The following is a 16600-nucleotide window of genomic DNA, read 5'->3' as shown; positions in this document are numbered from 1 at the left end:
ACTGTTTAACTGAGTAAAAAATATGGATTTAAATGAAATGTAGAACAAATTAGAATATTACCAATAGTACTACAGTACTATATGACTGTGTATTAATTCCTGACTGTTATCAATGGAATAATTCATCCATTTTATACCTCTGTGTTCATTTGATTGACTGTAAATGAACAAAATCAATGCAGATAATGGACTGCCTTTGTACAACACTTTCATTGATTGCATTCTCCAAATCTTCAATTTTATTGTAAAATTTAAGATGATTGTTGATACCTTCAAATTCTTCATAGTTTCTAACTTATTGAAGTGAAATTGTTTCATTTTCACTCCCTGCTGTTTCTGGCATCTCAATGCCTGAATGTTTGAAACCGTAGTAAGCAAAAGAGTTCATTTCTCACTATCAGTGACAAAAATCACTGCTTTTTGAACAAAAACACACACAACTGATGCTATTTAAAAACTGCTCTCTTTAAGCATGATGTAGTGCCTAACGACCACACAAGTGCACATAATTGATGTTAGAAACTGTTCAGCAACAGTCTTCTGTCCCAATTAAGTGCTATAGTGTCCCAAATCAAAGAAGGGAATCCTGGCTATCTTCCTGATTAGTTTTTGTTCTTTAAGAATTGTCTCAGATAAGCGATGGCCCAATTACCCAGAACCTGCTGTATAGGTATTGAGGCAAAAGTGCTGCAAATGTACAAATCTGCCATTTTACTGGCTAAAATCATTATGTATACTTTGAATATAGTTACAAAGATATTTGGAAAAGAGCAAGATTTAAGCATATGATCAAAACCTCCTTGGAAAAAAATGCAACTGACCCTTGAGAATCCCAAGAGGAAGGAATTTTTGGACTGACATTTGGGAACATTAAGTTCATCATCAGGAGCATGCAGAGGACCAGACTAATGTAAAAAGATCACACCATCTCACAACAGCCTCACCTGCCTGCCCCTTAAGCAACCTTCTACTCAATCCGTGAGAGAGTCTGCAGTTCCCACACTGGCCTCATTAATCACTTCAGAACACACAACACTATAACAGAAACAAGTTGCCACTGATCCTGAGGGTCAGCCTAAGAAGGTGACTGCATGTCTTATGAGAATAAGTTGAGCATGCTAGGGCTTTTCTCTTTAGAGTGAAGAAGGATGAGAGGTTACTTGTATAAGGTGATAAGAGACATAGGTCAAATAGATAGCCAGAGACTTTTCCCAGGGCATAAATTACAAATGCAAGGCAGGCATAATTTGACGATGACTGGAGGAAATTATAGGAAGATTGTCAGAGGTACATTCTGTACAGAGAGAGAGATGAATGCATAGAACACCCTGCCAGGGTGGTGAAAGAGGCAGATATATAAGGGACATGTCTCTCAGATAGGCACATGGACGATAGAAAAATGGAGTGCTATTTATGGGGGAAGGGTTGACAGGCCTGTACCGTGCTGTAGTATTCTACGTTCTTTGACTCCAGGTTATTGTATAATCCCTATTCTAATTGGTCTACCACTGGTAATTCTCCCTAGGTACTGGGATTCCTTCCCTCAAGCTTTCGTTTCTTTTGAAGTTGCAGCACAAAAAAATCACAAAAGATAAAGAACACAATAATAATAAAAATCACATAAAATATAAATACATAAGTTATCTTATATAGATAGATTGATTGTATTCCCACAAAGTGAAGCTAGGCTGTATATAAGGTGACTGACAAGAAATGATAAAGTAGTGGTGGGGGAGGGGGTTAATTGATCAGCCTGAGTGCTTAGCGAAAGTAACTGTTTTTCAATCTGGTGGTCCTGGTGTAAATGCAACAGAGCCTATTTCCTGATGAGAGTGGGACAAACAGTTATATACGGATTGTTAGAACTTACCTGCTGTGACTGATAGCTAAACGTCATTCACCAGAGATCTGAGCAGCGCAGGGATGTGTGTGCTTAGAAATGTAATTATTATGATTGATCACTCATTAAAATGTTAATTCACAATGGTCACTTTTGAGACTGCTTGTTGCAGTTGTCAAAAAGATTCTTCATGCTCTGATGCCATAATTCATACCATTCTATTTCTGTGCTGACATGAATAAGCAACTTGTTATCAGTGTGCAGCCAAGTAGTTCAGATTCCTGAATAGGTCAGTGGCTAACAGTGGAACTCTGATCTTATTCATCAAAGATTTAGCTAGCCTCATGATGTCACAGATGTCTTCCATGATCTGAGTATGTGTACTAAATGTTTAGATAGCATCTTGTGTTCCTACCCCATCCAAGTGCCACACTTGTTAGATCAGAGCTGGAGAACTATAACAGTTCCAGTCACCGAACCACAAGAAAGGCTTGGTGCACGTTTTAAATTATGTATTTATTTGTTTAAGAGATACAGTCGGCCCTTCCAGTCCTTCAAGCCATGCTGCCCAGCAACACCTGATTTAACCAGAGCCTAATCATGGGACAATTTACAAAGGCCAATTAACTTTGCGAACTGTAGGTCTTTGAACAGTGGGAGGAAACTGGACCACCTGGAGAACACCCACGCATTCCATGGGGAGGACGTATAAACTCCTCACAGAAGACACTGGGTTTGAACTCGGAACAGTGATAGTGGCAGGCTAACCTCTGCGATACCATGGCACACTGGAATAAGTTCAAAAACTTAATGGCAATATATCTTGGCCTTGAGAAGTTTAGCCATGAGGGTAGTTTGAATAGTCTGATGTAATTTTCATTGGAACAAAAGAGTTGAGATGAGATCAAATTAAAGTGTATAAAATACATCTTTGGAACAGCACAGTGTTGTAGCAGTTAAGGTAATGTTATTACCGCACCAGTGACCCGGGTTCAGTTCTGTAAGGAGTTTGTACATTCTCCTCATGACCATGTGAGTTTCCTCCAAATGCTCCAGTTCCTCCCACATTCCAAAAGATATATGAGTTATTACGTGGCATGGTCATATGAGCATCATTTTGCAGTGTGTGCTCGTAGGGCTGGAGGGGCCTGAGCCCATGCTGCATCTGTAAATAAAACTGGAAGCAGCATCCTGGGTTCATTCCTATTGCTGATTGTAAGGAGTTTGTACCTTCTCACTATAACCGCACGGGTTCACTCCAGGTGCTCCAGTTCCTCCCATGTCACAAAAGATGTATGGGTTAGTAGATTAGTTGATCACATGGGTATAATTGGAAGGTGAGGGCTGATTGGGCCGGTGGGCCTATTACCATGCTGTATCTCTAAAATAAAGAAAACTAAATGAGGAGACTAGATAAAATAGGAAAGCACTATTTCCTGCAGCAAGAGGCAAGAACCAATAAAACACAATTTTGAAGTGGTAGAAGAATTAGAAGAGAGTCAACCATAGAACCATAGAAACTACAGCATAAAAACAGGCCTTTTGGCCCTTCTTGGCTGTGTCGAACCATCTTCTGCCTAGTCCCACTGACCTGCACACGGACCATATCTCTCCATACAACTCCCATCCGTGTATCTGTCCAATTTATTCTTAAATGTTAAAAAAGAACCCACATTTACCACCTCGTCTGGCAGCTCATTCCATACTCCCACCACTCTCTGTGTGAAGAAGCCCCCCCTAATGTTCCCTTTAAACTTTTCCCCCCTCACCCTTAACCCATGTCCTCTGGTTATTTTTTCCCCTTGCCTCAGTGGAAAAAGCCTGCTTGCATTCACTCTATCTATACCCATCATAATTTTATATACCTCTATCAAATCTCCCCTTATACTTCTACGCTTCAGGGAATAAATTCCTAACCTATTCACTACTTGTTTCCCCTAATTCCATAGACTTCATGCCAGTTTCCTTAGTAAATACAGACGTAAAAAACCTATTTAAGATCTCCCCCATTTCCTTTGGTTGCGCACACAGGCGACCACTCTGACCTTCAAGAGGACCAATTTTATCCCTTACAATCCTTTTGCTCTTAATATACCTGTAAAAGCTCTTTGGATTATCCTTCACTTTGACTGCCAATGCAACCTCATGTCTTCTTTTAGCACTCCTGATTTCTTTCTTAAGTATTTTCTTGCACTTCTTATACTCCTCAAGCACCTGATTTACCCCGTTTCCTATACATTTCATACAACTTCCTCTTCTTCTTTATCAGAGTTGCAATATCCCTTGAGAACCAAGGTTCCTTATTCCTATTCAATTTGCCTTTAATCCTGACAGGAACATACAAATTCTGCACTCTCAAAATTTCTCCTTTGAAGGCTTCCCACCTACCGATCACATCCTTGCCAGAGAACAACTTGTCCCAATCCACACTTATTAGATCCTTTCTCATTTCTTCAAATTTGGCCTTCTTCCAGTTAAGAACCTCAACCCTAGGACCAGATCTATCCTTGTCCATGATCAAGTTGAAACTAATGGTGTTATGATCACTGGAACCAAAGTGCTCCCCTACACAGACTTCTGTCACTTGTCCTAACTTGTTTCCTAACAGGAGATCCAATATTGCATCCCCTCTAGTTGGTCCCTCTATATATTGATTTAGAAAACTTTCCTGAACACATTTTACAAACTCTAAACCATCTAGACCCCTAACAGTATGGGTGTCCCAATCAATATATGGAAAATTAAAATTCCCTACCACCACAACTTTATGTTTCCTGCAGTTGCTTGCTATTTCCCTGCAGATTTGCTCTTCCAATTCTCATTGACTATTGGGTGGTCTGTAATACAATCCCACTAATGTGGCCATACCTTTCCTGTTTCTCAGCTCCACCCATAAGGACTCAGTAGACAAGCCCTCTAATCTGCCCTGCTTGAGCACTGCTGTAATGTTTTCCCTAACAAGCAATGCTACTCCCCCACCTTTCATTCCTCTGCCTCGATCACATCTGAAACATCGGAATCCTGGAATATTAAGCTGCCAGTCCTGCCCCTCTTGTAGCCAAGTTTCACTAATTGCTATAACGTCATAATTCCATGTGTCAATCCACGCCCTCAACTCATCCGCCTTCCCCGCAATACTCCTAGCATTGAAATATATACACCTCAGAAGATTTTTACCACCACTCACAACCTTTCTATTAGCGGATTTGCTTGAACTTTTAACAACATTTATTTTCACCCCAGCCACACTGTCAGCTCTGGCACTCTGGTTCCCACCCCCTGCAAATCTAGTTGAGAATTATTTTTCATCCTAGAAGATGGTGTGGTCCTGATTTACCATCTGAAAGAGTAGGAGAGGCAGAAATTCTCATCACACTTAAAACATTGAAGATAGGACAGTACAGCACAAGAACAGAGTCTTTGGCCCACAATTTTGTGTCAATTCAATTAAATTAGTAATCATAAAGAGAACTAAACTTATCTCTTCTGCCTGCACAATGTCCATATCCTGTCATTTTCCTCATATTCATGTGACTCTCTAAACATCTCTTAAAAGTCCCTAATGCTTTTGCCTCTACCACCACCCCAGGCAGCACATTCCAGGGACCCACCATTCTCTGTGTAAAAAACCTGCCCCTCACACTTCCTCTGAAGTTACCCTCTGACCAAGAAGATGTTGTCTGCCTACTCTATCTAGTCCTCTCATATCCTTATAATCCTCTATCAGATCTCCTCTCAGACTTCAACAACACAGAGAAAACGATCCAAGTTTGTCCAAGCTCTCGTCTTGCACATTGAAACTAGGCAGCATCCTGGTAAATCACTTCTGCACCATCTTCAAAGCTTCAGCATCCTCCCTTTAATATGGCAACCAGAACTTATGAAGTACTGTATGTGAATGAGCCCTTTACTTGACTAGAGTTGGTTGCAAATGACATATTTCACTGTATGTGTTATATATTCATGTATATTTTGACCCTTGAGGGTTGCTGTCAAACTTCCCTGTGTGCTACATACTGAACGTAATGTGAGAGGACATTCTGATAGATGACTTACACGTGAAATAAATGGCTGCATGTTTGTTCCTCATCTCTCTGTCTCTTGTGTGTGTTATTCATGGCCACCTGGCTTCCAAGTACCATAAACACAACAGGATGTTTTTATGTATACGGGATAAATAAATGAGTACTGCGCTTGCCTCTTAGTCTTGCAGATCCATATATTTTAGGTTCTGCATTAGCAAGGGCATCAAAGGTTACAAGGAGAAGACAATAGAATGGGGTCGAGATGGAAAATAAATCATCCACGATTGGATGGTGGAGCTGGCTCAATGGGTTTCATGGCCTAATGCGGTACCTTTGTCTTATGGTCTTAAAAAGTTGCAGGAAAATAAATCGAGTTTGGGACTGAGGGATTTCTCGACGAGCCAGCATAGTCTTGATGGTGTGAGAAATTGCCATTCTTGTGGGACAAGAACAAACCAAATGAGTTTTTAACAATAATCCAGTAGATACATAGTTACACACTGACTAATGTTTGCCTCTTTTTTAAGGTCAAATTGATTTAATTACTTGAATTCCCCAAAAGCTATGTTAGGAATTGAACACGTTTCTCTGAATCATTGGTGCTGACCTATGGAAATTAGTCTAATAACTACGAATTCCTGGTTGCTATATGTAGATTATGTTTAAATTGCTGAGAAATTCAGTGCATTGTTCTCTGGTTCTGAATTTCATTGAACTGACTTTAAAAAGAATTGAATTTTGGAGGCTGTCTCCTTACATTTTCATGACCATTTGGAGTATTGCGTTCACTTTTAGTCGCCGTGTATAGGAAAATTGTTATTCAGCTGGTAAGAGCGCAAAAAAGATTTATTAGGATAGTGCCTGAGTTATAGAATGACCCTGGACAGGTTGGGACTTTATTCCTCAGAGTGTAGGAGACTGAGGGTAATCTTATAAGAAATGCAAAAAATCATGTTGGGTATAGATAGGGTGATTTCACACAGTCTTTTTCCCTAGGTTGGCATTTGAGAACTTGAGGGAATAGGTTAAGGGTGAGAGGGGAGAATTTTATTAAGGATGTTAAGGGCACCATTTATATATATAAATATGAATCAGTTGGGTTGAAGAGCTCATCTCCATGCTGTATAAGTCTCTGATCAGAGAAGAATTTTGCTACAGATATGTCTTTGTTGGCATATTAATGATAAAGAGGCATAGATCAACTGGACAGTTGAAGACTTTACCCCAGGGCAGAAGTGGCTTATACAAGGGGGTGTAATTTTAAGCTGATTAAGAAAATCATATGGAGGGAAGTCAAAGTTATTTATATAAAGATAGGTGGGTGTATGGAACGCGCTGCAAGGGATGGGGGTAGAGGCAGATATAGTAGGGACATTTAGGAGACTCTTAAATAGGCACATGGATGAGAGAAAAATGGAAGGCTATTTGGGAGGTAAGAGTTAATTTGATCTTAGAGTATGATTAAAAGTTTGGCACAACAGTGTGGGCTGAGGGGCCTATATTGTGTGATTATGTTCTATATAAATGAAACTAACAAAACTTTCAAAGTTTTTAAAGTGTTTCATTTTGCAGTATGTATCACATGATCTTTTCTTCTTCCTCAACCACCATCCTCCCTCTTAATTTCTTCCAGGGCAACGTGACCTTCTCATGTACAGATCCTCGCATTGTTCCAGTCACCTTCATGAGTTCCAGCAGTTATCTGCTGCTGCCTGGGAAAGCCCAGATGGATGGTCTTTCAGTCAGTTTCCAGTTTCGCACCTGGAACAAGGATGAGCTGCTTTTGTACAACGAGTTCCATGCAAACTCTGGAGTATTGCAGATTTACCTGGTCAAGGGGAAGCTCAGAATAACTGTCCATAAATTATCCCGGAATCTGGCAGACATCACCACAGGTAATTGAAATAGTCAGCGGTGACAGCGGGAGGAATTATGTAAGTGGAGTGTAGCACTTACCTCCAGGCAAATCATTTTCGGCAGCTAATTATCTCCCAAAACACAGCACACTGAACCGAATAAGATTAGAGTTAAGAGGGAAAGGGAGATTACAGCACAAGAAGAGGAAGACAATCATGGTCTAGGGGACGGAAAGGATTAACGATAGTTTGATTAGACCAAAACAAATACCCATGTTTAAAAGACAGAAATTTGTCTCGACAGGTAATGAGTTTAATATATTCAGGAAAGTAGAAATATGATAAAATCATTGGGGACATCTCTTACTGCCGATTTTTTAATTATTCACTAATAATGAATGGGAAAGCTTGTTGGTCATGTTTAATAGGCCTTGGGAAGAAAGAACTACTGAACGTGCTTTCCCTTTGGCATCCTAAGAATAGTACTGAGCTGTGGACCTGTTGGGAGCCAATGACAAATGGTGGATGAGGTCAGGGTGGAAGAAAAAGGTTCCCTCACTTCTGGACTGGGGGCAAGACTGGTGAAAAGTACTGGTAATTGATCTATTATTGTCTGCTGCACTGCGACACAGTGAAAAACTTTTGTCTGCCTGCCATCTGCAGAGATCATGGAATATTTAGGTGCTTTGTGGTTGTTAAAAGAAAAACAGAATGCAGAATATAATGTTACAATTGCATACAAAATGTAGGGGCCATGACAGGTAGATTGGGAGATCCAGAGTGCACCTTTCAGCACATGAAATGTCTGTTCAAGAGACTGATATCAATGGGACAGAAGCTTGATGCTGTATGCTCTCAAATGTTGTGTCTTCTGCCTTCACACCCCATCCTGACTTGGAAATCTTGCTGGACATGAACCTAAACTTACTCCACATGGGAGCACTTTCACTGAAGGACTGCAGCAGTTCAAGGAGAGGTTCACTGCCTCCTTTTCAAGGACAATTTTGATCAGCAATAAGTGTTAGACTTACCAGCAAAGATGAGCTCCCACAAATTTGTACTTCAAAAAATTTACACATGTAATTTACACATCACATATCATTCTGCATGTGGGCAACTTTAAATTTCTGCTCTTGTCCCTACACAGGGCAGTGCAGTGTAGATGTTTATACTAAATATGTATACAAGTTATCCTTTGAAGAGTCAGACTTCTCATTAACCATGATCTGTAGCTCAATGTTGCAAGGTAGTGCAATCCTGTCTGAAGTGTATGAAGTAATAATCCATAAATGAACCGGCAGATGGCACGTATTACTCAGCAGGCCGCATCTATAAAGAGACCAAGTTCAAATTTCGAGTCCTTGAGCTTTCCTTGTTTGGATGACAAAATAATCAACCTGAATCAACCAATCTTCCTCTCCCTGGAAATGCTGCCTGACCAGCTGAATATTCCCATCTTTTACAGTATTTATTTCAGATTTCTAGCTTTTGAAGTATTACACTTTTGGAAATGACTGTCCAGTACCAGAGTCAATGAAAATGTCTGAACATGAAACAGATCGGTACCGCCATTCATCCCATCATGCTTGCCAATCTTGATGCCCATTATGCTGATGTTTCTGCTCCTGTGTATGATCTACATGCCTTCACTACTTTCACATTCACATATCCATCCAAAGTCCTCTTAAACTCCACAGGCAGTCTAATTCCACTACTACCCTGGTAACCCAACATCTTCAAATCTGTGAGTCCTCCGAAAGATGAAAGCTGGAGGCTGGAGATGACCTGTCCTGGTATTGGAGGACTGTCTGTGTATGTGCGTGAGTGGGAGGAGAGGAGGGGCTTGCTTTGCTATTGTTGTTCTTTTGCTGTTGTTCTCTTGTTGTTGCTGCTGTTTTTGTTGTTCTGTGAACAATGTGGCAGTGTTACATTGGTACCAGCATGTGTGATAACATGTCCTTAAGTTGTGTTGGTTGTTAACGCAAATGACATTTCACCAGTATGTTTTGATGTACATACAGCGTAAATAGATGAAACTGAATCTGAAACAAGCGCTTACCACTCACTGTGCAAAAATCTTGTTCCTAATGTCATCTTTAAACATCCCTCTTCTAATCTTTAAAGTATCTCCTCTGGCGTTTGTTGTTTCTCCCCTGGAGAACAGATTCTGACCGTGACCTCTGCCAATGCCTCTCATAATAATAAAATCTTCTATCATGTGTCTCCTCAGCCTTTGACACTCTAAGGAGACAACCCAAGTTTTACAAAAACTTTCCTGAACAACATTTATCCTGACTTATCAGTAAAATAAACTAACAATAAAAACATTTAAAATACAAGCAAAACAAAGTCATTTGGCTCCTTATTTGTGTTCTGGCATGTATCAAGATCATGCCTGATCTTTAACTCAACATCACTTTCCTCCACTAACTAAATCTTTACTCAAGATATACCTGGATTTGATAGGGAGCTTAAGGTAAAGAAACTGTTAGGAGATAGTGATCATAATATAATAGAATTCACCCTGTACTTTGAGAGGGAGAAGATAATGTCAGATGTATCAGTATTATGGTGGAGTAAAGGGAATTACAGAGGCCTGAGAGAGGAGTTGGCCAGAGTTGATTATGGCTGGAGTTTCTGGGAGAAATTTGGAAGGAGAAGGATAGATGCATCCCAAAGAAGAAGAAAAATTATTTTAAAACAGGATGATGCAACTGTGGCCGATAATGGAAGTCAAAGCCAACATAAATGCAAAAGAGGAGAGATATAATACAGCAAAAATTGTGAGAAGTTATGGATTGGGAAACATGTAAAAACCAACAGAAGGGCTGTCACGTACCCCGTGATGGATTAAAGAACCAGTAGAAATAGAAAACACTTTGGAGTCTGGTATTGCTATTAACTAACACTATTTATTAGTAACTATGCAATATAGTAATATAAATGCAGATATATCAAACAAGTTAGCAAAGATTATATGTATATAAGTGTGGAAATATAGAAACCAAGCTTCTTGAAGCCTAGGGGAAAATGGATACAGTCTTACGGTGATGCGTAAAGTTCAGTTCAGTTCGTGATATTCAGTTGAGTAGTGATAGAGAGAGAGAGGTGTTTAGTTCTTCAGGTGAGCTGATGCCGTTGATCTTCTCGTTGTCCTCCGAAATCCTTTAGAAGTCACCGAATGTGACTTCAACTAAGGGACTGTTTTCTGTGCTGGAGTTATCAACCCATGCAAGGGTTGGACACACTAATAACTTCTCACCCATCACACCTTTTCCAAACTGTGAGAGCTACTGGTTGATTCTCCTGATCGATCCTCCAGAAACCCACCTTTCTGTAGGCACAACAAAACTCATCCAGTGTCCAAGATCATGTGTCTGTGTGTCTATCAGCTGACCTTCTATTTATCTCGCCATGCTGAGCACCAGCTGTCCATCAAGTAGCTCCTCCCTTCTCTCTCTGTAAGAACTTAGAAGCTGTCAGTGTCCTTGCAAAAGTGTAAACATGCTGCAGAGAAACCATAACACCATCTCAAAGCAGTCTTTGCCTCTCTCTCTCTCTCTCTCTCTCTCTCTCTCTCTCTCTTTAAAAGCACAGTTCATAGGGATAATTCAGGATCCCATCACAAGGCCACTAAAAAACCAAAGGGAGAAAAGGCGAAATATGAACGTAAGCTAGACAATAATGTCAAAGAGGACACCAAAAGTATTATTCAGATATCTAAAGAGTAAAAGAGAGACAAGAGTAGATATTAGACTGCCGGAAATGATACTGGAGATGTAGTAATGGTGGACAAGGAAATGGAGGATGAACTGACTAAGTATTTTGCATCAGTCTTCACTGTGGAAGACACTAACATTATACCAGAAATTCAAATGTGACAGAGGGGCTGAAGTAAGAGCAGTTCCTATTAATAGGGAGAAAGTGCTTGGGAAACTGAAAACTCTGAAGGTAGATAAGTCAACTGGTCCAGATGGTCGACACCACAGGTTTCTGAAAGAGGTAGCTGAAGAGATTGCAGAAGCATTATTAATGATCTTTCAAGAATCACTAGATTCTGGAATGGTTCCGGAGGACTGGAAAATTGCCAATGTCACTCCACTCTTCAAGAAGTGAGGAAGGCAGAAGAAATACCTAAGTGGTTGGGCAAATGTTGGAGTTAATTGTTATGGACGTCGTTTTGGGGTACTTGGAGGCACATGGTAAAATAGGCCAAAGTCAGTATGGTTTTCTAAAGAGAAAATCTTGCCTGACAAATTTGTTAGAGTTCTTTGAGGAAATAACAAGCAGGACAGACAAAGGAGAATTGGTTGAAGGTGTGTCCTTGGATTTTCAGAAACTTTGACAAAATGCTGCACATGAGGCTGCTTAACAAGATAAGAGCCCATGGTATTACAGGAAGATACTAGCATTGATAGAATATTGGCTGATTGACAGGAGGCAAGGATTGGGAATAAATGGAGCCTTTTCTGATTGGATGCTAGTGACTAGTGATGTTCCGCAGGGGTCAGTGTTGAGATAGCTTCTCTTTGCATTGCATGTCAATGATTTTGATGATGGAATTGATGACCTTGTGGCCAGGTTTGCGGGTGATACAAAGATAGGTGGAGGGGCTTGTAGTGTTGAGGAAGCAGGGAGGCTGCAGAAATAGTTGGGTAGATTAGGATAATAGACAAGGAAGTGGCAAATGGAACACAGTGTCGGGAAGTATATGGTCATGCATTTTGGTAAAAGGAATAAAAGCATAGAATCTCTTGTAACTGGTGAGAAAATTTAAAAATCAGTGGTGCAAAGGGACTTGGGAGTCCTCAGGAAGGATTCCCTAAAGGTTAATTTGCAGGTTAAGTCGGTGGTGATGCAGGCAAATGCAATGTTACCATTCATTTCCAGAGAACTAGAATATAAAAGCAAGAATGTAATGCTGGAGCTTTATGATGCACTGGTGAGACCTCATTTGGAGTATAGCAAGAAGTTTTTGACCCCTTATTTAAGAAAGGATGTGGTAACATTGGAGAGGGTTCAAAGGAGGTTCACGAGAATGATTCTGGAAATTAAAGGCTCATCGTATGAAGAGTGATTGATGATTCTAGCCTTTACTCACTGAAATTTAAAGGCATGACGGGGGAATCTCATAGAAATCCTTCAAATTTTGAAAGACGTAGATAGACTAGATATGGAGAGGGTGTTTCCTATGGTGGGGGATCTAGGAGCAGCAAGCACAGCCTCAGAATAGAGGGACCTCCGTTTAAAACAGATGACGTGGAATTTCTTTAGCCAGAGGGTGATGAATCTATGGAATTCCTTGCCACAGGTGGTTGTAGATGCCAAGTCATTCCATGTACTTAAGGCAGAGGCTGATAGGTTCTTGATTAGTCAAGCTGTAAAAGGTTACCGGAAGAAGGCAGGAGAATGGGGTTGAGAGGAAAATGGATCAGCCATGATGAAATAGCTTAATTCTGCTCCTTTATCGTATAGTGTTATGTCTTAAGAATTCCAGTATCTGCAGAATCTCAAGTTTATAGCTTTGCTCCATTAGTCCCTTTTACACTTGATTTCCCAAAGAAACATTGATAATATTCATAGGACTTTGCTATGCTCAAATTAATTACTGTACTTACCTAAAAGTAATTCTGACTACACTGTAAAAATGATATTATAGCTGTTAAGGCTCTTAGGATTTGAAATCTACTGTGGCAAAAGGTAGTCCTAATTCTAATCCTTTAATTTAATGAGCTGCCACATCCTGCGTCACCATGAATAAAATTAGGAAAGATCTGCTGGTTCACGAAGACACTACATAATCCAAGGCAAGTGTGGAAGTGAGGAAATGCAAGCCAGCTTTCTGCACTGAGGTAGGGTGACACTAGAACTAGAAGTTTCAGCTCAAGGGTGGAAAATGAAATATCTACAGGGAAACTCAATGGGAAATTTATCTGGTGCAAGTGTGGAAAGAGAAGCCAGCAGAAGTTGTGGATATGGGTTCAATTGCAACTTTTATACATACATTACAGTACAATATAGACTGGTTGTTCTATGATGTTGCGCTGATCTGCTAATCTGCTCTAAGGTCAGTATAACCCTTCCCTCCAGAAAAGCCCTCCATTTTTGCTATTTAGAAGAAGTTTGGATAAGTACATGAATGGATGGGTATTGGAGGGCTATAGTTCAGGTGTGGGTCGATGGGGCTAGGCACAATAACAGATCAGCTTGGACCAGATAGGTTGAAAAACCTGCTTCTTTGCTGTAGTGCTCCAACATTGCTCCCATTACAATTATCTTCTAAATCTCATACAATCAGCAATTAAATAATTAATATGAGGCACTCATATTTTACTATAAAGAAACAATTAAGCAAACTGAGGGGAAGATCAACCATATGTACTCATATGTTTTGTGTAGCTCTGTATCAAGACCAGGTTATATTGGTAGCCCCAAACTATTCCAATGTCTCCAGTGCATCACACAGAATGAGCAGTAGAAAGTTTTCTTTGCAATGCAGGGCACGTATAATAGTCATTGCTAGCATTGCTGATTAGGGCAAGTTTAACCTTAACAGTGTGAGTGAGACAGCTTTGTTTAAAGCTTCTTGCCCATGGGGAGTCTATGATACAATGAGTGCATCAATTAGTTCTACCCTTGAATGTTGTGTCATTGCAAGATTAATAGGTTAGTAAAAGCAATTTAAAGTAAATGGCATGATATATTGGACAGTAAAACTATATACTATGAAGACCAATAAAACTATATTTTCTTAAACATTTAAAAATGTTAAAGCAGCACTGCTAATTTTCTTTCTGAAAAAGGCTTCTTTCAAAAGGGCCTCTCAAATGCAGTTAAAGTACTCCCTCAGTAGTGGCAATGAGACCCTCCTATTTAAAAAAAAATACAAAGGTATAAGGAAATGAAAGGGTTAACGTATGAGCACCATTTGATGTATCTGGGCCTGTACTCACTGGAGCTTTGAAGAACGAGGGGAGATCTCATTGAAACCCATTGAATATTGAAAGGGACAATAAACCAGCCATGATGGAATACCAGGGCAGACAATTCTGGGGCCTAATTCTGCTCCAGTGTCTAAGGGTCTAATGTAAGTTACAGGCTCTCCTGATTGGTGGCGTACCCATACATATGAGGAAGTCCCCAGGCTTATTCCTAGGTCTACACTTCCAGAAAGGAAACAAGGCACAGGAATGCAGGCAGCACTTAGACTTCCTCACAGTTCCAGAGACCCTGGTTCATTCCTGAGCTCAGCTGCTGTCTGCGTGAAGTTACACATTCTCCCTGTGGCTGTGTGGGTTTCTTCTGGAGTGCTCCACTTTCCACCCACATGGGGTTGGCAGGTTAATTGGGTGCTTCCCAGTCTGCAGGTGAGTGGTGGGTTTTGGGTGGGTTGAGTTGTTGAGAATGTGGGTATTCAGAATCAGAATTGGAATTAGATTAATATCACTGCCATAGTCATGAAATGTGTTGTTTTGCAGTAGCAATACTTTGCAATATAAGATGATTAAAAAACAATAAACTACAGTTCGAAATACATATATAAATTAAATTAAGTAGTGCAAAAAGAGAGCAAAGTGAAAAAAATACAGTGAGGTGATGTTCATGGGTTCATCATCCATTCATAAATCTGGAGGTGGAGGGTAAGAAGCTGTTCCTGAAATGGCGAGTGAGTGTCTTCAGGCTCCTGTATCTCCTCCTTGATGGTAGTATTGAGAAGAAGGGACATCCTAGATCACCTTTAATGATGGATTTTTGACATCTTTTTGAGGCATCGCCTTATGAAGGTGTCCTGGATGCTGGGGAGGCTAAGGCCCATAATGGAGCTGGATGGGAAAATATGAAAGTGGAATTATTGTAGGATTAGTGTAAAGGGCAATTGATAATCAGCATAGACTTGATTGTGTGAAGTGTCTATTTCCCTTATTCTATGACTCTATAGGGATCATTGCCAAATGGAATAAGGACTGAAGTGACGTGAACTGGAAGGTTAGCATCACTTTGTAGACTTCACATTCTGCAAAATGCTTTTTGATCTTTCATTTCCATCCAGTCTATGTAATCAGCCTTAGATCTTAATGAAAAATAAGGCTACATCCACACTAGACCGGATAATTTTGAAAACGCCAGTTTCGCGTAAAAACAATAGGCGTCTACACTAGGCTTTTTTGAAAACACCTCCGTCCACATTAAAACGGGTATTTGGGCGAATCTCCTCCCACCGGGCATGCACAGGACACATCTACAAAAAACAAGCGAAGAGGATACTTGGTGCACGTTTGTCCAGTTACCAAGCAGAAAAACTTAAAAGGAAATTGCCAAACGACGGACAGCTGTTGGCTCTCACGCAGGAGGACTTAAAACTAAAAAGCCAAATACTGGAGGGTATGGAGGCAACCGACAGGACAGTATGACCCGGCTGACGATGAACATTGAAAAACTGACTAACTCTGTTGCAGAGGGATTTGCAATGATCAGGAATATGATGGCTCCCCCCAGTACTTTTCACAGCCACAATACCAGCCTCACAGCCACTACAATAGCTACACATATGGACACACAGAACCCCGGGTGGCCTCACCAACATCTTCCTCACTCCCATATATAACCATATAACCATGTAACAATTACAGCACAGAAACAGGCCATCTCGGCCCTTCTGGTCTGTGCCGAACTCTTATTCTCACCTAGTCCCACCGACCTGCACTCAGCCCATAATCCTGCATTCCTTTCCTGTCCATATAGATGTCCAATTTAACTTTAAACAACAACATCGAACCTGCCTCAACCACTTCTGCTGGAAGCTCGTTCCACACAGCTACCACTCTCTGAGTAAAGAAGTTCCCCCTCATGTTACCCCTAAACTTTTGCCCTTTAACTCT

General features: G+C 40.5%; 1 protein-coding gene across 3 annotated transcripts in view; it reads left to right on the top strand.

The window, feature by feature from the left end:
• Nucleotides 1-16600, top strand: part of LOC134346869 (contactin-associated protein-like 5) — a 1934616-nt gene that overhangs the window by 830463 nt on the left and 1087553 nt on the right. For all 3 annotated transcript variants that reach the window (XM_063048675.1, XM_063048674.1, XM_063048673.1), the window contains exon 8: nucleotides 7499-7760. In XM_063048675.1, coding sequence (XP_062904745.1) covers nucleotides 7499-7760 — 262 coding nt within the window. The remainder of the gene's footprint in view (nucleotides 1-7498; nucleotides 7761-16600) is intronic.

This window comes from Mobula hypostoma, chromosome 5 (assembly GCF_963921235.1).
Source record: "Mobula hypostoma chromosome 5, sMobHyp1.1, whole genome shotgun sequence".
Taxonomy (NCBI): domain Eukaryota; kingdom Metazoa; phylum Chordata; class Chondrichthyes; order Myliobatiformes; family Myliobatidae; genus Mobula; species Mobula hypostoma.
This window is presented reverse-complemented; position numbering and strand designations above follow the sequence as displayed.